This window comes from Propithecus coquereli, unplaced genomic scaffold (genome assembly GCF_000956105.1).
Source record: "Propithecus coquereli isolate 6110/MARCELLA unplaced genomic scaffold, Pcoq_1.0 Scaffold111, whole genome shotgun sequence".
NCBI classification, from domain to species: Eukaryota; Metazoa; Chordata; class Mammalia; order Primates; family Indriidae; genus Propithecus; species Propithecus coquereli.
Genome location: NW_012135081.1, coordinates 3,329,426 through 3,353,307, shown reverse-complemented (window position 1 = coordinate 3,353,307; position 23,882 = coordinate 3,329,426). Strand labels below are relative to the sequence as shown.

Genomic DNA, 23,882 nt, shown 5'->3' with positions numbered 1-23,882 from the left:
CTTGCTCAGGCTCCGCACAGGCAGGGACAGAGGCATCCGCCCTTGCCCACTTCCCTCTGAGCTGAGAAGGCTGGCTGGGAAGACGGGAGGGCAGGGCCCACCAGACTTCTCCCCTTCTCCTTGGCACGCCTTGTTTGGGAAACCCAAGCCCCTGGGAGAAGCCCTGCCCAGCCTCCCTGCTCCCTGTGTCATGCAGGGTGGTGCTGTCCCCTCCTGGACCAGACTGTGCTCTGAAACACTGCCAACACTGACGTAGGGTGGGTGGCCCAGGACTCCTCGGCAAAGGGGCTGATTGTTCCCTGACAGCTTCAAACTTGCAGACCTGAGCAGAGAAATTACAGGCAGCGGACAGGAGTTAGAAGTCAGCCCGGAGGGCAAGGCTTTCACCAAGGAGCGGAGCCATTTAACCTGTAATTGCAGGCAGCAGTGAGACATCTAGGAAGCTCCCACATTCCCCATTTCCATAAACATGGATTTGCAAGGCTCCTGGACCCCTCCCCTCAGGCCTGGGCTGGGATGTAGCCCAGTGGGCTCAGCCAGAGTGGAGTGGTTGGGACTGATGCGAGCTGCCAGCCGGGGTTCTGAAAACCCCTGGTCCCGAGTGAAGGAGCAGGGAGGGAAACAGAGAACTAGAGGGAAGGGCGATGAGTGTGAGACCAGGGGCTAAAGTTTGGGAGAGGAGGTTGGCAGGAAGGAGAGAAATGACACTGAGAACAATTGTTTAATCCCCTGGTATGGGGAGTGAAGGGTGCAAGTGCAGACCCGGGGATGAGAGCAGTGGAGGGAAATCCTGGAGCTTCCTCCCTTGGACAAGCTTCCTTTCCTCTCTCAGCCCAGTGGCCTCCTCTGTGTGAGGTGCGGTGATTCGGGGCCTGTGACCCGTGGTCAGACCACTGCGTTCTAACATTGGCCCCGGCATCCATTAGCCACGTGACCTCAGCCAGTGCCTAACTACACCGACTACACCGTGCCTCAACTGCTTCATGTGTAAAGCATGAGCAGGAATAGCTCCCCCGCCGTGCTATTCATCGCGAAAGCGGAAGACAGCTGTAAAGCAGCTACCCAGAGTAGCGACTCAAAAAATGTTCACAGTTGTTATTATTTTTATTATCCACTCTCACAAAGTTATTATGAGAATCAAATGAGATAATGCTTGCAGTTGACCTGCTGCGTGGTGGGGCACAGATTCAATTCTCAATAAATGGATTTTTTTATCCTACATGACCAGGATGGGAAGGGCGCAGTCAAACACTTGGGTTCAGAGCCCAAGACCTGGCAGTAGAGACAGGAAGCAGCAGGAGTGTCCACAGCAGGCTGAGAGCCTGGGTGTGTGGGGGCCTGGGGAACTCAGGCCTGCCCCAGGCCCCAATCCCCAGGCCTGGCCCTGCCCTGGGTAGGGTGTTCCCACGGTGATTAGTGGGTCAGGAAGATGGGCTGTGGCCAGACATGCCATTGAGATGAACTCGACAGAGTGGGGGGCCTTTGATCTTCTCCAGCCAAGCCTGGTTCTTGAAAAGGATAAAAGTCAAGGAGAGTTTGGGAGACCTAGACTTTGAAGGCTCCTCATCCCTTTGGCACTTTCACTCCTCTGACCCTCTGGCACCAGTTTCCACCATGACCCAAGGATCCTCTGTCACCATCAAGTCAGAGGCACTCGGAACTTTGTGCTTCCTTGGCCAGCCTCCTCCCAGCCTGCCGGCGCAGCTTCAGCCCTGTCTCCATGTCCCAGGGCGGGAATTGCTGCTAAGGTGGCTTCAGGATGAGGAACCTCCACAGCCTTAGGGGCAGCAAGAGAATCTTCATCAGTGGGGGCTGCCGCTCCAGCCAGGCTAGCTTTGGGGGCGCTGGCTATGGGCTGGGTGTCAGGGGCATGGGTACAGAACGGGGGAGTGGGTATGGATTTGGAGGTGGGATGGTGCCTGGAGCTGGGAGATCCATGAGGTCACTGTCAACCAAAGCCTCCTGATGCTCCTCCACTTGGAGATCAACCCCTCTCTCCAGTGGGTATGGAAGAAGGAGAAGGAGTGACCAAGAATCTCAACAACAAGTTTGCCTCCTCCATCGACAAGGTGAGTGGCAGGTGGGGTCACCAGCAAGGAAGCAGCTGCTGCCCAGGGGATCTCTGCTTTCTGTGCTATTCTGAGCTGGGCAATCTGCTGACCAGGAGGAGGAAGGGGTAGTTTCCTACCTTGTTGAGGTGGGAGCAGAAAAATTCCCATCTCTATACTCAAGAACTCTCTGACCCACTGCAAGGACATTGCTGTTCTGATGGGTAGTGGCCATGTATTTGGCTTACAGTTAGATAGTTAAACAGGATCCGTTTGGAAAGAAGGAGATAAAGGAATGAAGGTTAACGAGTTCTGTTCATGGAAGTAGGCTGCGGCCACTTTTTCTTGCCCAGTTTAATCAGGACAAGTGCCCTTCTATGGCGGTAGGTGTATGTCTGGGAAGCTGAGTGGATGGCGAGGGTGCACTCAGAGCGTTTAGCCCCTTTCTTCCAGCAAAAGGAAAACTGGGAGGTTGGCCTGAGTCCTCCCTGCTGCACGACCTGGCATCGTAGGGGTTTCCCAGCCCTGGGAGAGAGCCCGTCCATGACACTGTTCTGTGTTGCGCCTCCAGCATTGCACATTGAAGCTGGTTGGCTTTGCCTGTGGAGAACCAATTCAAGGATCATTCAGGCTCCGTGTCTGGGACCTGGAAGAAAGAGTGCTAAACTAAGATGCAACCAGCCTGGGTTCCAGTCTGATCTGCAATCCTGGGACAGTCACCAAACTCAGGACTCGGGTGGCTTGGACAGATGGACTCAAAGGTCCCTTTGCAGGTCTAACAGGCTATAAAATGCCTCATCACGTGGACCCAGATGGCTGAATGTGTGGACCTAACCAAACGCACTGCTGGGGCTCTGGTTCCTAAACTTTATCACCCCATGTCACCCCACCTGGTCTGGTATTTGCACGAGCAGAGGTGAGATTTCCAGGTACTTGGCTGTGACAGGAAGAGTATGGGCTCCACTTGTCCCCACGTCATCCGCAGGGGATGTGGGGAATGAGGACATGTGACTGGGGGGGACTTGGAGCCAGGACTCCCCTGCTTCCTCTGACAACGGGAGAGCTGCAGAGGAAAGGATGCGTTTGTTAAAGACTCTGGGCAGTCAGGGCTCCTTCATGGCCTGAGGCTGGGCATCACTCTAGGTACTCCCAAAGGAGGGGCTTTGTTTAAGAGGGAAAGTTATACGTATTTCCCAAGGCTGCCCCTCAGGCTGAGGAGAGATGGGGGTGATTCAAGTAACCTAAATTAGCTGCACAAGCCCACAAGGGACTGAGAGAGCAGAGGGGGCTGAGAGAGGAAGGGGCTTGCCCAAGGCCACACGGCTGGTGAGGACAGGGCAGGACTGTGCCCAGGTCCCCGCAATGCAACTCCAGCATTCCCGGAGTGTGTGGACAACTGAGTCCACATTCTAGATCTAGAGAAACCATGTCAGAAAGAAAATAAGCAGACTGAACTTCCCGCCAAGAACCTCCTGTCCATTTAATGGGAATCAAAACCTCACCCAGTGACATGCTGGTGGAATGTTCCTTTCTTAAGTTTCCACACCTCAGCCTGGCTTGGTGTGTTCTGATGGCTGTCAGCCCCTGTGGCCCTTCTTGCTTCTCCCCTCTCCAAGCCGAACCACCACTGTCTCCCGAGCCTGTTGCACCATCATCTGCCTGGCTCTCTGTGTTCCAGGCTCCTTCCCAGTGGAGAAGAGGAGGCGGAGCTGCCACCTGCCCCCTGAGGCCATACAGAGCCCGCCTTCACTGTTAGGGGGTCTTGTATCCCAGAGACCTCTGGGGGGCTGCTGCATAGAAACCCTCATGGTCTCTTACCTCTGGCTGGGGCAGGTGCAGTTCCTGGAGCAGCAGAACAAAGTCCTGGAGACCAAATGGAGCCTCCCACAAGACCAAAAAACCAGCAGGGCCAATTCCGAGCCCATGTTTGAAGCCTGTATCAGCAACCTGAGGCAGCAGATGGACTGCCTGGGTGGAAAGCAGGGCAGGCTGGGGACAAAACTGGGGAACATGCAGGGCATGGAGGAGGACAAGTGAGTGGCCACTCAGTCAGCACCTGGGCCAGAGCCCAGGCAGAGCCAGAACCTGGGGGAGACCGGAGGGAGCAGGAGAAACAGGCTCTGCTCTCCGGAAGTGCCCGGTCCAGTGGGGAAACGGGACACATTTAGGGCATAGGGGTGGAGTCAGAAATAGACACAAAAATAGAAAGAGAGCTGGCCCTTGTGGTCTAGAATGTTGAGGCTTTAGGGAGGGGCTGGAGTCAGAGATGATGATAACTAACGTGGGTACAGAGAGCTTGATACACACAACACCTTTTAAACGCTGCAAACAAGGAAAGTAAGGCTCTGAGACGGCACTGACTTACCCAAGATGATACAAAGTGGCAACTCAGGAGTTAAGAATTAATCCCACGGAATCTCACTCTCACATTTTTCAACTAAATCTCACTGCTAATTTACAGTGTTCTCATATTCACCCCATCCCTGATCAAGAGGCTGGGGAATGAAAAAGAAAGAGAGGAATCTGCTGCCTTCTGCCAGGACCACACACATATATACACACGCATCACTAAACATAATGCTCAAGTGTTCACGCCTACAGATATATTTCTTATTTTTATTGTTTGTAATTCTCATTTGTCTTGTTCTAATTTATTTCTAATTCTCTTGGTCACACCAAAATTAGTAACTTGATAATGAATTTTGGTTACTGTTTGTATAATACAGCACAAGTTCAAATTTTAGAGTTGTGTGCTCCAATGAGGTAGCCAGTAGCCACATTTGATTATTTAAATTTAAATTAATTAAAATTAAATAAAATTAAAAGTTCAACTTCTCAGTCACACTAGCCACATTTCAAGTGTTCAGTTGCTACATGTCACTAATGGGTTCTGTAACCAGTGCAGATATAGAGCATGTCCATCTTCGCAGAAAGTTCTGTTGGACAGCTCCGTGGAATCTAGAGTCAGTGGCTTTAGAATCTTGGCTCAACTCACTAGCTGAATGACCTCCCAGGAAAACTATTTAACCTCTCTAACTCCCAGTTTCTTTATAAGGCGGTTGAAAGTAATAAATCAAAACTTGCATGTAAAGTAGTTGGTAAGGTGCACAGTGTTAATAAGTGTTAGTCATGTTTATTGTATTTATAATTATGTGTTTGTGTGTAGTGATACAGACCCAAACAAGAGAAGCAAGTGCAGACGGATAATTTATAATATGCAAATATATTTATATAATGCAAACACAGAGTAACAGTGTTGTAATCCAAGAAGGCTTCCTGGAGGAGAAGACCAAAGCTTAAGGTTGAAAAGACAGAAGTCACAGAGGAGGGGTAGGACAGGGACCTGTGGAAGAGTGTGTTCCTGGTCAATGGCCAGGCAAGGTTCCCATGGCGTCTGAGCTGCCTGCTTGGGGCCACCTGATGCCACCCTCCAGCAGAGGGACTGTGGGCTGGGAAACACCAAAGACAAGGACAGTTATATGGAGTTAAGTGAAGAACAGACATTCAGATTTAATAAAATGGCAACTCAAGGAAACAATGAGGAAAACCAAATTGTTTTCCCTGGAGAAGCAATTTGGGAGAAGGCACAGTATTGAAGTTTCGACGGCAGGAAGAGATTTTCTCAGACCCCACTGAGCGGGAGAGGTGACGCAAAAGCAGGGAGCATTCTAGGTGTGCACACAGCATGTGAGAGGGCTCTGTGGGTTTGAAAGAAGAACAGCTTCCATTGCCCAGGTGGGGAAGAGCCTACGAGAGGTTAGGGACCTGCCCAAGGTTACTCAGCTGGTGAAAGAGGAGCCAAGGTCCACACCACAGCTGTGCGGCACCCTGGGGGCGTTGGACTCAGTGACGCTTGGGTGGGCTGGAGGAGAATGGGTCCTCTGGGCAGAAGTGAAGCTTCCATCCCAGAGATCATGACTGGGGGCACCTCTGCATGCCACGGGGCGGAGGGCGGACGGAGGGGGGTTGCTGCCTAGGTTGAAGGCTGAGAAACGTGGGGGCAGGGGGCTCCTGTTAGCCTGAAGACCCTGCCTCTTAGGGCTCGGTTCAGTGTGGCTGCAAAGAGCGAGGGAACACGAGGACGCTGTGGGGTTGGGAACTGCTGCCTCTTCCCGGACTCTCTGTTCCCCTCTTCACTGCCTGTGTTGGGTTGGGGCAAGGCCATGAGATAAACAAAAGGAGGAAACACGCATGCTCCTTATGGGACCCAAGTACTTTGAGGAGTCAAACTGTGAGAAAAGAAAGCTCAGAAAGAGTGAGGGATGGTCTGTTTTGTTGTTTGGGGTTTGGGTTTTGTTTTTACGGGATGGTGGTTTGGCGGTTGGAGGCACGTGTGTGACAGGAGAGCTGGGTGACAGTACGATGTTCTCTGAGTCCGCTCTGCTGCCCCCCCAGTGGCTGCCCACTACACCCACTGCTCTGACCTCACTCCCAGAACCCGCTCCAACCCCAGCCACTTCATCCTTCCCGCAGGAACGAGGAGGAAATCAACAGACACAAAGCAACAGAGAATGCGTTTGTGGTGCTCAAGACGCTGCGTGGACAGAGGTGGTCCTGCCCTTGGGGCGGTGCCGCCCAGGCCAGTGGCCGTGCATCCAAGGCGTTACTCAATTTGCACAAGTCTTAGGAGCCGGTCTTACTTTGAAAGAGAGAGAACTGAGGCTCAGGGAGGCTAAGAACGTTGCCCAGGGTTACTCAGATAATCCGAAGTGAGTCAGGGTCCAGGACCCCAGAGTCTGAGCTGTAAATCATGACACCAGCGTGCAGAGGGGAGGCACAATGGGCCTGTCCTGAGCCGAGTCCCCAGAACGCCGTCAGGCTTGGGAGGACGGGGGGTAAGGAAGGGACAGGCATTCACACCATGGAGTTCTAGGCCTTTCTGTTGGTGGGGCACACGGGCCAGGGGTTGGGGGCAGAGCCAGCCCCAGGGCTAAGCCGGAGGAGGAAGAAGGGAGCAGCAGTGTGTGATGAAGGGGACCAGGCAGAGGGGTGAGGGGAGCAGGGAAGCCATGGCAGCCCGGAGGGGCTTGGAGAGCCCAGAGGCAGCAGAAGCCCAAGGGCCAGGACAGGATTGTCCTCACCATGCGAAGTGACATGGGAGTACCTTTCCACATGGCACTTGCTGATGAGCAGATGGGCATCTCGGAGAGCCCTGGTCCTCACAGGGTTTGGACCTTCCCCCTCCCCACCCAGTTCCACTCCTTGGCCTGGAATAGACAAATGCCCTTGTTCTCAGGAGCTGAAATTCTCCCACCTAACTCACAGGCGGAGGGGGCTGGTTAGCCCAGGAAGGGTGGGATCCAGAGTGACAGCATATTCTGTGCCCAGGACGTGGACGCCATCTACATGAACAAGGTGGAACTGGAGGCCAAGGTGGATGCCCTGGTGGATGAGATGAACTTCTGAGAGCTTCCTGCAGGGTGGTGAGAGTGCCCAGCACCATGCCAGGAGAGCCAGGGGCAGGGCGCCGGGCCGCAGCTGGGCACAGGAGCTGCTGGCTCCATCCCTGGTCTTCACTTTGCTCCTCATCCCCTACCAGGGGAGAAAAGGAGGTTCCCTTGGGCAGCTGGCAGGTGAGGAGAGGTAAAAACTTCAGCCTTGACCACCTGGACCAGGCATGTTCTGTCGAGCAGGCGGAGGACTGGCTGCCTATCAATGAAGTTTCCATAGAACTTTCTGAGCAGCTTGACTCACCCAGCCCAGCCCAAATTTACCTGCTGCTCTTCCTAGAGCAACTGCAAGATGATGCAATTACACATATCAAGTGGCAATTAGTGAGCCCTCAGGTGCTTCTGGAAGCACACGCACAGTTGCCCTGCTCTCCCAAAAACACATTTTGTGCAGTACCCGGATGCTCTTCACAGGGCTGCAGGTACAGCACTGAGCATGCTCCGCGGAGCTCCTAAGTTCTCGAAGCTGACATGATAGCGGGAGACAGGCAATTCAGAGTGATCGAATAACTGTACCATTTCCAGCGTGATGGGGGCAATGAGGAGAAATGACAATAGACAGCATCGCAGGCAGTGGGGAGGTGACATTGGGTAAGAGACTTGAAGGAATTGAGGATGTGAGCCAGAAAGACAGTGGGAGGTGGGAGGGGACAGTGTTTTAGCCGGGGAGACCGGGAAGTACAAGTGCCCCAGGTGTGACCCAGGAGTGCCCAGAGGAGGCCCGTGTGGCTGGGGCAATGTGATGAGGGGGAGATTGGTGGGGTGGGGGGTGAAGGGTGGATGTGCTCCTCCAGGAAGGCCTGGTCAGGACAGGTGATATGCCCATGGGGTTACATACACTGGGTGCCCAACAGAAGTTGGTCATGTTGTTCTAGGACCCGGAGCGTCAGCTCTGAGTCTTTGGCCACCTCGCAGCCCACGTAGGACACAAAGTCTTCCTTTTCCCTGCTTGTTCTCTTCAACAAGTGTGGTGTTGGCTTCTGATTCTGAACTAGCCACAGCCAGCAAGCATTCAAACTAGGTCAGCAACCAGGAAAAACTATTTGGGAAAAACTAACTGCTGCACAAAAACAACACAATAATAATTTGCTGAAAAAGGAATTGTATGAACCAGTTGTTAATAAAAGAGAGAGAAGGGATATTTTTACTTAGATTTTTGCTTTGGAACAGTGATTCTGAAATTTTAAAGAGTACCAGAATCATCTAGAGGTCTCATTATAACACTGACTCTGATTCAGTTGAGTCTGGGATGGGGCCAAAATGCTGCATGTCAATCAATTTCCAGGTGAGGCTGATGCTGCTCGTCTGAGGCTGCATTTTGAGAACCACTGCTTTACATGATCCTGAAAAGTGATCATTAACAAATTAATTGTAGGTTTACTGTTTCCCAAACCCTCTCATATAGACATCATTTAATCCTCGCAGGAATCCTACGAGGCCAGTGTTATGATCCGCCCCTCCGAGACCAGGGTGCTAACTTGCTCAGCAGATCCTAGACTTGAATCTGTCTGTCTGGGGCCCTTTCTGCCATTTGAGCTGATTTCCATTTCCCTTCCCTGAGGAGCAGGGAGGAGCCACATTGGGAAACACGATTGGGAAGTATCTGAGTTTTCTGGCTCCTTCTGACTCAGTTTTCTTTCACAAGATAATTTCTTCATTTGGTGTGAAGGGCTGTGTTTTCTCAGAACATGAGACACTGTGGTACTGACAGGTTGCAGCAGGTGTGCTGCCTTGATGACGGGAGTGGCTTCTGGAGAATTCTGGCAAGAGTTACCTGTGCTGCTGCTCCACTGTGCAGATTAGCTGATGGTAAAGAACAGCTGTAAACTCGGTGACCTCCCCAATGTACTCCCGAGACATTAGGCCCTAAGCAGGGCACGGCACCCCGACAGTGCATGCCTGGGGCAGGGCACAGTCTCCCCGCACACACATACACCTGCTCGGCTCTCTCGTTTGGGCCCAACCACAGGAGCTGGTTCAGTGTCAGGCCCAGGTCTCTGAGACCTCTGTGGTCCTGTCCATGGACAACAACCGCAACCTGGACCTGGACAGCATCATCGCTGAGGTCAAGGCCCAGTGTGAAGAAGACGTAGCCAACTGCAGCCGGGCCAACCTGGTACCAGACCAAGGTGAGGCAACAAGGCCAAACCAAGTAGACAAGCACAGAGAACTGAGGTTTCAAAGGCAAACAGGGTAAGAGCCTGTCCTCTTGGACACCCCAGTCTGATGGGGTGGACGAGATCTGAGTTCAGCGTGGGGCTCACCCTGTGTTCTGAGCACTACCTCAGGACCTGGGGGAACAGCAAGATGAAGGCGGGAGGTGGTCGGTCACTCTGCCAAGAGGAAGATGGACACACCTCCAGTGCCCTGTGTCAGAGAGACAAGGGACAGCTAGGAAGTTCCGGCCACCAGTGCCAACAGGGGAAGAGAGAGGGAGTGTGAGGACAGGGAGAATTCAGTGCCTCGTGGGAGAGGCTAGAGGAGCCAGAGAGGAGAGGGAACTGGCTGGAGCCGAGGGGCTGGGGGTGGGGGCTTGATATGGGTCACAGAATGGGATTTTCCAGATGAGAGAAATTCTCTGAGCTGGGAGTCATTGGGGATGCAACTGTAGTTCCAAGGAACATGAATAAACACACAGGAAAAGTGATGGGCACCCTGCATGATGCTGAGTTGGAGGGTGAGATGTGTGGCACAGGACCAGGCAGAGGAAGAGGAGAAGGAAGAGCATGGCCACCGCTGTCCAGCTGTGGGGCGAAACCGGTGGGTCTGGAAATGAGGGACAGAGCCGAGAGACAACGCAGACAGGTTTGATGGGCAGGTGAGGCCCAGCGGGGCGCCTCCAAGCAGCATGTTAAATGCCTCTGGGGCCCTGGGAGGCCTCAGCCTTCTCTTCTCTGGCCTGGCTGCCCCTGCCTGCTGCACACACACCCCACCCAAGGCCTGCTTCTCCCTCTACCCGGTACAAGGAGCTGCGGCGCTCTGCCCACCACTCGGGGACAAACTCCGACCACCAAGATGGAGACCTCAGAGCTGAACCGGGGATGCAGAGGCTGCGCTCTGAGACTGATAACCTGAAGGAGCAGGTGTGGCCGAACTCCCAGATGTCATCTAGTCCCTGCCCCTGCCTCTGAGCAGACCTGGGCCTGGGCCCCACACAGCCCATGCAAGGGAAGCGTCCCAGATGATGGGCCTCCCAAGGGCGTAAATGTGCATTCACCCAGGAAGGGGACTTTCCTCAGGAGATGTGAATGGCAAGACCTGGGCTTGCTTTGCTCACCCACCATCTGGGAAGCAAAGCTTGGAAAACGACCTCAGAACATCACTTTCAACATCCTGCTTAAGTCTCAAATGACCCAAGGGGGACAGAGATCAATTTTATTTTTAAAGACAATGAAGCCCCAACCTCCTTTGCTTTAAATCCACCTCGGGAAATTCTTCCCTATTTTAACCTGAAGCCCACGTCTTACTGCACTCTCTGCGAGAGACCACACATGCCCATCTCCTCCTGGCCAGCGGGGGAAGCTGGGAAGTAGACGGAGCACCCTCACGCATGTGGGATTTGCCCTCTAATCCCAGGGAAGTCAGGGCATGTAATTCACACCGCCCCCTCCTCTCCTATGAAACGACGTAAAATCCCGACTCTCCCTTTCCTTGAGGCCAAGACACTGCATAGGGCAGACATATCTGTCTGGCTGGCCTCTTTCATCTCCCCCACAAACAGGGAAGGAGGACAAGTGGGATTTTTATGGGGCCCACCAGCACTGGCCATTGGCACCTTCGCTTTGCTCTTGGCTACCCTAATTATCCACCTTGCTACTTAGCGCTGCCAATATCCCAAGCTCATAAACCTCATTTGGGGTTTGACCCAGCTCAGCCCTCCATCTCTCTACCAAATAAAAGGGGGGAGCCGGGCCACAACCGGCTCATTCCTGCCCCCATCCTTCCCTCCAGGGCCACGTCTCCCTGCCTCTCTCTCCTGCCATGTCGTGCCGCTCCTTCCAGCCGAGGTCCAGATGTGGCAGTCAGAATTTCAGCTCCTACTCTGCCGTCATGCCCCGGATGGTCACCCACTATGCAGTGAGCAAGGGGCCGTGTCGGCCAGTGGGGTCCGGGGGCCTCCGGGCCCTGGGCTGCCTTGGCTCACGGAGCCTGTGCAACGTGGGCTTCGGGAGGCCCCGGGTCGCCTCCAGGTGTGGCCTGCCCAGCTTCGGGTACCGAGTGGGGGCCACCTGTGGGCCTTCTGCCTGCATCACACCTGTCTCCATCAATGAGAGCCTGCTGGTCCCGCTGGAGCTGGAGATCGACCCGACCGTGCAGAGGGTGAAGAGGGACGAGAAGGAGCAGATCAAGTGCCTCAACAACCGCTTTGCATCCTTCATCAACAAGGTAAGGTGCGGGCCCAGCGCTCCAGGGCCGCAGGATGAGATCCACTGCAGATCTGTCATCCGGTCTTTTTCAGGCCCGGGGGAAGCCACAGTTTTTCCACTGGCCTCTCCCACAGTCCATGACCACTTATCTTTGGAAGATGCTAGACCAGACTCCACACTGAATGTTTCCACCCCCGGTCCTTTTTTTTATTTTTAATTTCAAAATATTAAGGGGGTACAAATGTTTTAGGTTACGTCGATCACTTTTGTAATGCTTGAGTCCCAGTGCTTGAGACCTTTTTTAAATATGTCATCTATCTCTGGCAAAGTCACCAAGGTTGCTGGAGGTTAGACTATAAGAGGAACTTCCAAAGCAATACTGAAAGGAATGACCAAAGAGGCAGAAGAATGCCCTTTCTGATGAAGCCTCAATGATAGAATCATCTTCTGTGTGCCTGAGCTGGGTCAAGACTCCCGTTCCTGAAGCAAGGATGGGCACTAAGACCCTGGAATTTGCCGTCAGTTTAGGCCTGGGATGAGGAAAAAGTGGAGCAGTCAGAGCTAGAGGCACAAGGTGGCTGTCACGAAAGTCTTACATCTGCCGACTCCAGAACCACGGCTCTGAAAGCCTACGGGGAAGGTGAAGGTGCTTCCTATAGAAGGTGCTGAACTGACTGGCATCCCTCAGCTGCTCCTGGGCCTGTCCCCATGCCCTAGGGAGGCTCTTGGAGTCAGGATCCATGCTCAGGGCTGAGTTGGAATTTCTGGTGACCCAAAGTTTAGGGGCAAGAGTCCTGGGCCAAAAGTCAGGAGACCTGGGCCCTGGTGTGGGCTCCACTCCTGTTACCCTGAATCCCCGTGCACGCCACTAATGTCTCGGCCTCGGGGACCCTGCTGCCCAGTGGGGAGGTAGAAGAGAGCTGGCGGGAGAACTGAGGGAGGTAATACATGCAAAAGTGCTCCACAAAGTACTTGTTTAGCCACATCTACAGTTTCCTTTTTAAAGCTTATTAAGTTCTGGCCATAAACTCATTCCAACATGAGCCCTGATCATCAGCAACATCACACCTCTTTCTGTGAGGCCAGGAGCCTCCTGCTGGTGTGGCTATCAACCATAAAAAGGGCCTCATTACTCCTGAAGTTGTCTTGAGAGAGGATGCACCATGTGGAAAATCCCAGAGCAAACACTAGAGACCATGTTCCCTTTGTCAATGACTAGCCGGGTGACCATGGTCAACTCATTCAAATTCTCCTAATCTCGGTTCTCAAGCCACAAAAAGGGAGGAGGTAGGCTAGCAGCTTCCACATTACTATGACCTGGACTTTTTTCAGATACAGCCAGCAGGATGCAGCAGAGTAGGTGAAAGGAGCTTAGAGTCCTAGGACAAAAACCCTTGACCTTAACTTCTCCCCTGAGTGCCTCTGGGCCGCAATAAAAGAAAGCCTCAACTCCCAAGCATCACACATTCTTACATCAGCATGAAGATTTACAGAGTGCTTTCCCATGCAAAGACCCCAAGTAGGAGGTTTTGGGATCAAAGTGAGCCTGGAAGGGATAGGATGGCGTGGTCAAGGTCGCAAGGGTAGTGAGAGGCAGGCAGGCAGGGCTGGAATGTGGACCTACCCCAGGCCTCTTGGGCAGTTCGCTTTCCGCTACAACACTCAACCCCTGAGTGGAAGATTGGGGTCCCCCAGCTCTCCCAGGCATGGGAGACACAGAGACACATACCCTCAGGTGCCAGTTTGTGTGGAGACTATGATTTTTGCGAATTCTAGTGCATTGGCAGTAGTGTGTTGAGAGAGAGGGCACAAACTCATTCCACTGCCTTCTCCAAGTTGTGGTCCTCACGGTCCCTGCCACCTGGTGACATCCCATTCTTGGCTACAGGTCCGGTTCCTGGAGCAGAAGAACAAGCTGCTGGAGACCAAGTGGAACTTCATGCAGCAGCAGAGGTGCTGCCAGAGCAACATCGAGCCCATCTTCGAGAGCTACATCTGCGCCCTTCGGCGGCAGCTGGACTGCGTGTCTGGGGAGCACGTGAGGCTTGAGTCTGAGCTCTGCAGCCTCCAGAATGTGCTGGAGGGCTACAAGAAAAAGTGAGTTGGCTCTGCTTTCACCCCACCAGGGAACTCGGGGCAAGCTACAGATTTCGTAGCTTAGTTCATTGGGCAGCAGAACAATTAAGTGGGATGATGTAGGCAGAGCATCCCATTTGGCACATGGGAGCTCAGAAATCGTGTATTGTCTTCATCTGCCTTTCCACTTCCCTGCCTAAATAGGTTCTCATGTTGCCCTTGCTGTAAAAGAAGCTCTTTCACCTGCCGTTTCTGGAGCTCCGGGTCCCTGCTCCAAACCACCTGTTCTGTCTTCTTTTCCATCAATCCCCTTGCAGATGCTGAAGTATTGATACTTCCTATTCCCCAAACAGACTAACTTGTTCCCCAGGCCTCTTCCCTGCAAGGGTTTGCTCCTGCTGTTCCTTCTGCCTGATAAGCCCCCTCTCAGCACCACATCCAGACCAATAGCCCACATTTTCTCTCACCCCCTGACTCTGGCTTGCTGGAAATCTCACGGCTGGAAATCACCTCCCTCCTCATTATCAGAGCTCTTGCTCCCCATGTCACTTCCAAGTTCTTTGTGGTTCCTGTTTTCCATCTTGCTAACTTGCCCTCCCTGAGAGCAAGCTCTAGAGTCTGAGTCACAGCTTGGAGTAGGTGGTTGATAAGCATATGGTAACTAAGAGCCTGCTGGCCAGGAGAGCCAGTGCTGGCAGGAAGCTTAGGCCCAGATACATTGCCTCACTGGGGTCTGGGCCCAGTGCCCCGTGGGAGTACACGTGGGTGGGAGGGTTGGACATCTTTCCATTAAGGAGAAAAGTTTAAATATACTGAGAGCAGCAGATCATAAGGGATGTGGGTCAGTGGACAGGAGCCCCATTGGGGGCACTCATGCTTCAGCTGTCAACCATGTGCCTACTTGGCGCCAGACCCTGTGCTGGGAAGTGCAGGTGCTAAAGAGAGGGAAGAGGCTGGCTCCTGCCCTCAAGATGCCCATCCAGTATGCACAGACCCCCTGGGCATATATACCAGCAGCTGCAACAGGGCACAGGGCAGAGGGGAGAGGAATCCCAGTGGAAGGAGGGAGCAGAAGGAGGCCAGGAAGGCTTCCCGGAGGGAGCATCATTTGCTCTGGGCCTTGAAGGATAACTAACTTTCATTCCGATGGCTTCTTATAAAAGGGGAATCCAGAGTAGACCCTAGAAGTGCGGATGGGACAGGAGCAGGTGACAAGGAAGGGCCAAAGCAAGCCAGGTGAGGGGACAACTCTAGCAGACTGTGACAGGTGAAATGTGGGGAGGCTGTGGGAGGGATGGAGGCTGGCCTCTCTGCAGAAACAACACACTTCCTGAGGGGTAAGTAGCCAGGTAAACCTGGGAAACATGATTTGCAGCTCCAGATGAGAACTTGAGCTTTTAAAAGTGGAACAATAGAAGAAGGATGAGATCAAACTTGCATTTTATACTAACAGAAGCGGCAAACACACAGTACTGACCCTGTGCCAGGCACTGTCTGAGTAACACATGTGATATATGAACCCACAGCAGCCTGCGAAGCAGAACAGTGTCACCCTCGCTTTGCAGACGATGGAACTGTAGATGATGAGATGCAGAGAGGCCAAGGCACTTAACCAACTGGGCCATGGCCAGCAAGTGACAGAGCCGGGATTGAGATCCAGGCGGAAGGCTCCAGTGCCCAATGTCAGTGCCGTGGCAGAGTTCTGGAAAAAGGAGATGCTTTTAGTGGATCCATGTTGCTCACCCCCCTGAGTCATTCTGGGAAGACTGAAGCCCTGCTGATTCCCTCTGCCCTTGGGGGGGCAGTGAGTGGGCTGTGGAGCCCCAAGGCACTTGGAGGAAATAGTCGGCTGTCTCTGTGGGTCTGGTGAAGTGGTAATTGCTACCTCTGCGACGGGATGGCAGGCAGGGGCCAGGCCCAGAACCCTCCCAGCGAGGAGGACCACGGGGCCAACTGGGAATGTCCGTGACTCAGGAAAGACAGCCGTGCGTGCAGCACAGCCTTTCTCCACCTCCTAGAGGAGGCAGCTAGACGAAGCGGGCTTCCCCAGCAGCGAGACAGAGACACGGGGTCTCACAGAGGACTTCCCAGAGGATGGCTCATGACAGGAACAGGCTCCTAGGGAAGGGGAGGGCTAAACTTGAAAAGCGTCTACAAGGAGCCATGGTAACAGTCATCAGCCTTGAGTGGGTGGAGGAGCGAGAGGTGTCCAGAGACAGGGCTGGACCTGGTGACTCCCCAGGGTGCTCAGTGACACGCAGAGTCACCCCAAAGGCCTGACGCCAAGGCCTCTTCCAAACTCCATGCCCAACTACAGCATTTTTTCCTGCCTATTCCATCAGATATGAAGAGGAGCTCTCCCTGCGTCCCTGTGTCGAGAACGACTTTGTTGCCTTGAAGAAGGTGAGGGAGGGCGCTCAGGGAGGAGAGGCCCTGAGCTGGCCCGCCAGCCCTGGACCATGTCCAAACGTGTCTACAGCCCACTCACCCCACTAAAGTGTCCTCACCCCCAGACTCCTGGACCAGCTCCCTCTCCCCTCTGCACTGGCAAAAGGGTAGGGATTGGCCTGGCCTCCGCCTCCCAACTCAAGTGAGCCAAAGCTGGGTAAGGGTCATGTCTAGCCCTGCCCTGGCAGTTGGAGATGGGCTAATGCCAAATCAGAAGCAAAACAAAAGCTCTGACGCAAACCCCCAAAGATAGAAACAATCGCAATGGTTGCTCAGACGGGTAGCCAGATATTTCCAGGCCCAAGCTCTGCCAAGTGAGCTCTGAGAAGCCACATCCAAGGCTCCTATAAACCCGCCTCCCCCCACCCCCAGATCCCTTCAGATTCCTTCCCATCAGGACACCAGGCCCAGGCATGGAATCCTGGGGCTGGGGACCCTCTCCCACAGTGGCTCCATCACCCCTTTGCATCCACATGGGCTCAATGAGGAAAGGTGGGCCCCACACCTGCACCTGCCCCCAGCCTGCCTGGGAGGTGGGCCAGTGGGTGGAAGGCATGGCCCTTGCCTGGCCCCAGCCAAGGTCATGGTTCTGTCCCTGCTCTGCTGCAGGAGGTGGACACGGCCTTCCTGATGAAGGCTGACCTGGAGACCAATGCAGAGGCTCTAGTCCAGGAGATCGACTTCCTGAAAGGCCTGTATGAGGAGGTACCAGCAGCACTGCCCTCCGGGTGGTCGGTCAGGGGCTGGTGCCCAGGGAATGAGGGTGCTGGGAAGCGTCTGCCCAGCGGGGATGGGTCAAGGCGAGCACGTAGAGAGATCAGCGCTGGAGAGGTGGTTCTCAGGCAGTGAGACCCCCAAAAGTCAGATGGTCCAGATCCCCAGCTTGCAGACCCCTCTGGGAAAATTTCCACAGAGCTCTGGATAACTAGAGGGTGGGGACAAGGAGCCCGTTGGTGACTGAAGCCCAGAACAGCTGTAGCAGGGTTCTGCGCAAATCCGCTGTGGGAAGGTCTGAGCAGGTTCTTCCCATTTCTGCACCTGGGCCCTCAGAGCGCTCACACCTTCTCACCTGGCCCCTCCCAGGAGATCTGCCTGCTGCAGTCCCAGATCTCTGAGACCTCGGTCATTGTGAAGATGGACAACAGCCGGGAGCTGGATGTGGACAGCATCATCGCCGAGATTAAGGCCCAGTATGACGACATCGCCAGCCGCAGCAAAGCCGAAGCGGAGGCCTGGTACCAGTGCCGGGTGAGGCCCGGGGCAGGGGCGGGGGACACTGGAGGAGGAGGGTGAAGGGGCCCCCCCAGACTCTCTCTCTCCCCCAGGAAGTGGGTGAGGAGCTAATGAAGGCTGTGACACACCACAGCGACAGGGGACCCATAAACTCCAGCCCCTGCTGTCTCTGCCAGGCCCCAGGCCATGTCCCTACAGAGCATGTGGGAGGGACTCCACAGACAGCCCAGGCCTGTCACTGGGGCGCCAGGGTGACAGCTTTATTTACCTGCAGACTCACCGGACGTGCTCCTTTCCGCAGCACTCAATAAATACTAGTTGGTGATGATGGCGAAGAGGGCCCTGGGCTTCTCGTGGGAGGAGGCCGATGGCATGGGGTGGTTACTAATGGTGGGGCAGAAACGGTGATTAAGGTGGCCCCAGACTTAGTAATTAGGGGCTTGCTGGGAGGGCAGGGGGGCCCCCCAGAGCAATTCATTTTGACAGACATTATCATCCCAGTGTCACCTGCCCTGTCTCTGAAAGTCACCACGCATGCATTCACTGATCGGTTCCCTCATTCAGCACTGTTTATTGGGCATCCCCATGTGCCAAGTACAGTTCTAGAAGCTGGAAATCCAGCAGGGCACAGAACAGACACTTGTCGCTGCCTTCATGTCACTTCCCTTCCAGAGGCAGGTGCAGGAGCAGGGGTAGTGGGGCAGGACAGATAATAAACAAGACAAATAAGTTAGATGGTGATGTGTGCTATGGAGAAAATAAATCACAGTGCGCGTAGGGAGTGTTTTGGGAGTACAGTTTTGAATAGGTGGCCAGGAAGGATGGGCCTGCCAAACCAAAATACGAGGTAGCATAAAGTGATTGCGAAAGTCGAGAAGCAGCTTAAGGAAGCTTTATGACAAAAGCAGCAAATTGTGTCTGGAATGGCAGAGGCATTGTCATTTGACCTGATCTTGAAGGACAAGTAAGATTTCAATGAGCAGAGAATGGGGGAGGGGTGCCAGGCAGGAGCCGGATGCAAAAGGATGAAAGACGAGCTGTGCACTATGAAGGAGATCGGGATGGAGAGGTGGGCTGGGGCTGGGTCACAGCACATCTGCAGAGCTGTGCTGAGGCCTTTGGACTTTTTCCTGAAAACAATGGGTACCACTGCCCAGGGAGCATCCCAAGTGATTCTCTGCCTGTTTCCTGGAGATCTGTGGGGATCGAAAGTATCAAACCCTGGCCTTGAGCCAGCTTCTGGTGACTCAGTCTGTGGCCATCCACAGCCAGGTTTCACCCCAGCTGGCCCCTCTCTGGTTGCCCTGGGCCATCCATCAGTCAGGTGGGCTCAGGGAATACAGCCACCTCATTTTCCCATCCTCCTAAGTCAGAATCATGAAGACAGGTCTATTAATTAAGGATTGACTTTAGCTATGAGGATCAGAAATTTTAAAAACAACAAATTCAATTGTTACTTTTTTCTCAGAAAGATTGAAGTACAAAACTAGGCTGCCCAGGATGACATGGGGGTTCCATGACACCATCGGGACCCAGGACTCTTCTAGCTTTCCATTCTGCCATCCTTAGCACAAGCCTCATCCTCGTGGTTGCCTTGCGTACCAAGATAGCTGTAATGCCTCACATGTCATGTCAGGCAGGAAGAAGGATAACGGGACAAAAAAAAAAATGCCAACTGAGTGCTTCCCACTTTAAAAAGAGCTTTCCTAGCAGCCTACCCAGCAGCAGCCATAGATCTCATTGATTAGAGAAGGCTGAGAAATATTTTTTTATCTGTGCCACCCCAAATAAAAGCAGATTCTGTTTGAAGAAGAAGGAGAGAGTGGACGTTTATTAAGCAACTATAGGCTTTCCCACAGCAAATAACAAAGGAGCCAAAGAGAGTAATTATGAGCTTATCTCTTGTTTTGCATTTTATATTCAAGACGCTACCATCCACTATCAGAAAATCCAAAGTTGGCTCATTTTAAACAAATCTATGAATGGAATCTACACATATTATTCCCAAATTGAATTCAGAATACAAAGGTGTTTTTAGAAAGTGTTAAGCCCAGGTAGGACACAACACTGCATCTTGGGTTTGATAGTTTCGAGGGAAAACACGCAAATGTCCTCATGCTGACAGGCAGAGGACAGGCAGTGGTCTGTTGGGGGAGCCCAGCTGAGCACAGCAGTCCCTTCTAAGGTCCAGAGGCACATCTAAGAGAAGAGAGCCCCTGGGTGACCTTGGGCTCTGGGGCAGAGAGAAAAGGCCCAGATACCAAGCAGCCAGCCAGCCAGGGGGATCTCAGTGTCTGGGAGGGGCTTAAGGCTTGAGAGTAGGATGGGAATAAAGAACAGCCCACGCAAGGACTCCAAACTTGACCAGCAGTGGAGAGGGCTCTGGGAGCAGAACATGGATGGGCATCCAGACGTACCCAGGCTCAAAGTCATGGGAGCAGAGCCTCAGGACAGCGAGAAAGGGGGCAGGAGATGTCCCCACATGGGCCTGGGGCTCTGATCTCTCTGTCCTGGCAGTATGAGGAGCTGAGGCTGACAGCCGGGAACCACTGCGACAACCTCCGCAATCGAAAGAACGAGATTCTGGAAATGAACAAGCTGATCCAGCGGCTGCAGCAGGAAATTGAGACCGTCAAAGCCCAGGTGAGGCGGGGGAGGCTGCCCTGCCATGAAAGCCTTCAAAGGCTGTCCGGCAACCTGGACCACGTGGGGCACATCCTGTCCTCCCAGGGAGGACTACTGGAGAGGGAATAAACCTGTGGCTCCTCTTTGAAGAGGAAGCAAGCCCTTTCTACAAAAGAGATGGCCAACACAGGTTAAGCAGCCTCAGGAAAGGGCTGGGTCTGGTCAGAGGCCAGGTGACCTCCTGTCAAAGTTGAAATGTCAGGGGTGTTTCACTAGATGAAGTATAGAAAAGACATTCTCCATGGTCCCTTCAAAGACTCTAAGCCCATGATCCTGAAATACAAGGTGACTCTGAATTGTTCATAAAATCAGACCCACTCTATTCTCCTAGGTTAGTGAAGACCAACCAGGCACCTAAAATCTATTAGCCCCAAAGACATTGCTCAGTATAGCTAAGAGGAAAATCTCAGATCTCCTTGAGGTGTTTTAGATAGAAAACCAGTCCCAATTCCCTGGAGGAACCAGATGCCACAGTCCTAGGAGAAAACTCACAGCAAATTTGAACCTGGCCTGTACCCACCACCATGTTCTCTCTGGGAGTCCATCTCAGGGGTCCCAGGTCCCAGGGTTTCTGTGTCCTGTCCCCCAGCGCTGCAAACTCGAGGGCACCATAGCTGAGGCTGAGCAGCAAGGCGAGGCGGCCCTCAACGACGCCAAGTGCAAGCTGGCGGGGCTGGAGGAGGCCCTGCAGAAGGCCAAGCAGGACATGGCCTGCCTGCTCAAGGAGTACCAGGAGGTGATGAACTCCAAGCTGGGCCTGGACATCGAGATCGCCACCTACAGGCGCCTGCTGGAGGGCGAGGAGCACAGGTGAGCCCATCAGGGAGGGTTAAGCAAGGACAGGCACCAGGTATGCATGTCGCCCAGCCCTCCTGTGGCTGCTGCTGCTGTGACCCATCCCCAGTCATGGAAAACCCGCAACAGCACACAGTCTGCAGGCCCTCATCACTAACGTGGTCCGTGGAGAGGGCAGGAGAGGGGAGATGCCACATTTTTCAGCCTAGTTCTCTTTGATGCAGTTACCTGTCTTCTTTTTCCTCTTATCCCCAGGCTGTGTGAAGGCATTGGGCCGGTGAACATCTGTAAGTAGATGAGCGAAGCCCCAAGGGCTCTGGGGTCCTGAGGGTTGGTTGCCCCAACACAGATAGCCCACACCACCCCTCCCAGACCTCTAATGCCTCCCCTACCTCAAAGGAAGAGCTCTGTCTGCCATGAGCTCCTGGGCTGATGGCAAAGCTCTCCTGCTACCCATAGCTTTGGGAAGTTGGGACTGGGAGCAGATTCGAAGCCTGGTCCCAGTGCTTCAGGGCCCAGAAGCCACAGGAGCCGTACTCACAGGAGGATGCTTTTCTAGAGGAAGAAGATTTGAAGCAGGAGGGACAAGACAAGTAGAAGCAGAGAGGGTGAAGCAGATAGCAGGCTTGGCCTGGCCAAGGCTCTGGGGAGAGAGGAGAGGCACATGGCTACCTTCTGAGCACTTCATGTGGGTGGGGGTCGGGGGTGGGAGAAGACATGGAAGTTGGTGGCTGGAATGGGCGTGTCCTTAGAGGTGAGTGGCAGCAGGTGGGAGGAATGGCCTGGCTGAGACATGTCAGGGCAATCCCCTTAGGGTTGCGCAGTGCGGGGCTCTGAGCACTCCTTCCTGTTCCACAGCTGTGAGCAGCTCCAAAGGCGCTGTCCTGTACGAGCCATGTGGGGTCAGCACGCCTGTGCTGAGGACGGAGTACTGCCCAGGGACCACCAGCGTCCTCAGGAGCAGTGGGGGCTGCAGTGTCGTGGGCACCGGTGATCTCTACGTCCCCTGCGAGTCCCAGGGGCTCCTGGGCTGTGGGGGCGGGCGGAGCTCTAGCACGAAGCTGGTGGCTGGGAGCAGCCCCTCCAGCCACAAGTGTTAGCACCACCCCAGAGGCTGGAAACCCAGGGGACAGGGCCCCAGCCCTTGGCCCTGGATGTCACACCCCACCAGGGCTGAAAACAAGGGCATTCCAAAGCCCCACTTTCCCATTTCGACCCCAAACTCCCCTCGGGTGTTCCCCAGGAGCTGAGCTGCCCCCCAGCCCCCTTCTTATCCTCATCAGTCACTCTAAGCTGTTCACTCAGCTGTGTCCAGAGCCTGAACTGGGCCCTGGGATGGAGATGGGGGACAGAGAAAGAGAACGCATGGCTCCTGACCCTGGGCCAGGGGAATGGCGATGCCCCCAGCAGGCCAGAGGGCATCACAGTTCTGCCTGTGGATTACCCCACGGAAGTGTCCCCACAAAGCCAGCTCCACTGCCCCATCCCAGGCTCCCCCTTCCCTTACTTCAGGCACTCGTTCACCTGAGAAAAGTGAACTTCTTTTAACACCACCTGAAATAGGCATTGCTGCAAATGTCAAAAGGAGACCCCCCCCAAATCCCATTCTGAATTCCAAAGCCAAGTGCCGAGATTTTAGGATCAGTCCAGACCTACCAACGTCCTCTCAGCACAGAGAATTGGAGGGGGTCTGTAAGCAGCAAATTTACTTGCTCAGATGTGTTGAACTCAAACTATGAAAATACGTCTTTTTCCTGAGCTCACATTGGCAGGTGGCAGCAGAGAAATGCCTAGAACAGAGGGCTGGGGACATGGGTGTTTACTGGATGGACAGATAATCGAGAGCTGATGTCATTTGCTCCATGGAACGAAGCCCCTCCCCCGCTCCCTTTAGTCCCTCTTGCTTTGGGCCTGATATGAATGTGTCCCCTCCTTGCAGTGATGTGGCTGCCCCAGGCGACTTGTTGGCTCAGGGGCTAGGAGAGAGCAGGGGAGGTGCTGGCTGACTCCACCTCCCGGCAGCCCCTCCTGCCCAGCCCGGCCCACCCGAGATTCAAGGCCTCTGCTGTGTGTGCCCGTCTGGGCTTCCCTGTTCCCAAAATAATGTCTCTGTTCACAGACTGTGGGCATCAGGATAATTCACCCTGCTCTGTGGGGGACACATAAGGCTGAGGGGAGCCCATGAGCAGCCTTTGGGGACTGGAGCTTTGGGAGTGGAAAGGAAGGTTATTATACAAATGGGGAAACTACCTGTAAACGATCTGTGAGTGGCCTGTGGAATAAATATGGCTCTGTACAAACTGCACTCGAAACCTGCACAACACACCCCAGCGGTCCGCAAGTCGCTCACCGCGTTAAAACCGCGTGCCTGCTGCGCACAGGCCTCCCCACTGCACTCACTGCACTCACTGCGTGGTGCGCTGCATACGGCCTCGGGAAAATCTGTGGGGTCCCCTGTCATGTCCATGCTTAGCAGCCCCCAAGCCCTGGGCTCTGCCCCTGTCCTGGACCATCCTCGGTGCCTGGACAGCCCCAGTGTGGGAAAGGCAGTGAAGAGGGCAGGAGGACCAGGACACTCCAGTCTCCTCTCCCCACTTAGCCTGAAACCTGGAGACACGACTTGGTGGCAGCAGTTTCACCCCCTGAGAGGCTTCAGTCCCCTCCCTTTGACTCACTGGTCCCCTGGAACAGCCCCTCCTAGGGGCTCTCTCCCTCTGTGGCCCCCCTCTCCCCCTCCCCAGCCCCCACAGAGCACCCACTCTGCACCCAGCCCCGCATTA

General features: G+C 54.2%; 1 protein-coding gene and 1 pseudogene across 1 annotated transcript; both read left to right on the top strand.

Moving 5' to 3' along the window:
* The first annotated feature begins 1,614 nt into the window (after positions 1 to 1,614).
* On the top strand, positions 1,615 to 9,744 carry LOC105815105 (annotated as a pseudogene).
* Positions 9,745 to 11,364: 1,620 nt separating this feature from the next.
* On the top strand, positions 11,365 to 22,202 carry KRT82 (keratin 82, type II). Its single transcript, XM_012650236.1, has 9 exons — positions 11,365 to 11,884; positions 13,754 to 13,962; positions 16,284 to 16,344; positions 16,999 to 17,094; positions 17,473 to 17,637; positions 20,140 to 20,265; positions 20,897 to 21,117; positions 21,358 to 21,389; positions 21,961 to 22,202. Exons 1-9 carry the CDS (start codon positions 11,480 to 11,482, stop codon positions 22,200 to 22,202), a joined length of 1,557 nt encoding a protein of 518 aa, XP_012505690.1. The 5' UTR covers positions 11,365 to 11,479.
* Positions 22,203 to 23,882: the final 1,680 nt, after the last annotated feature.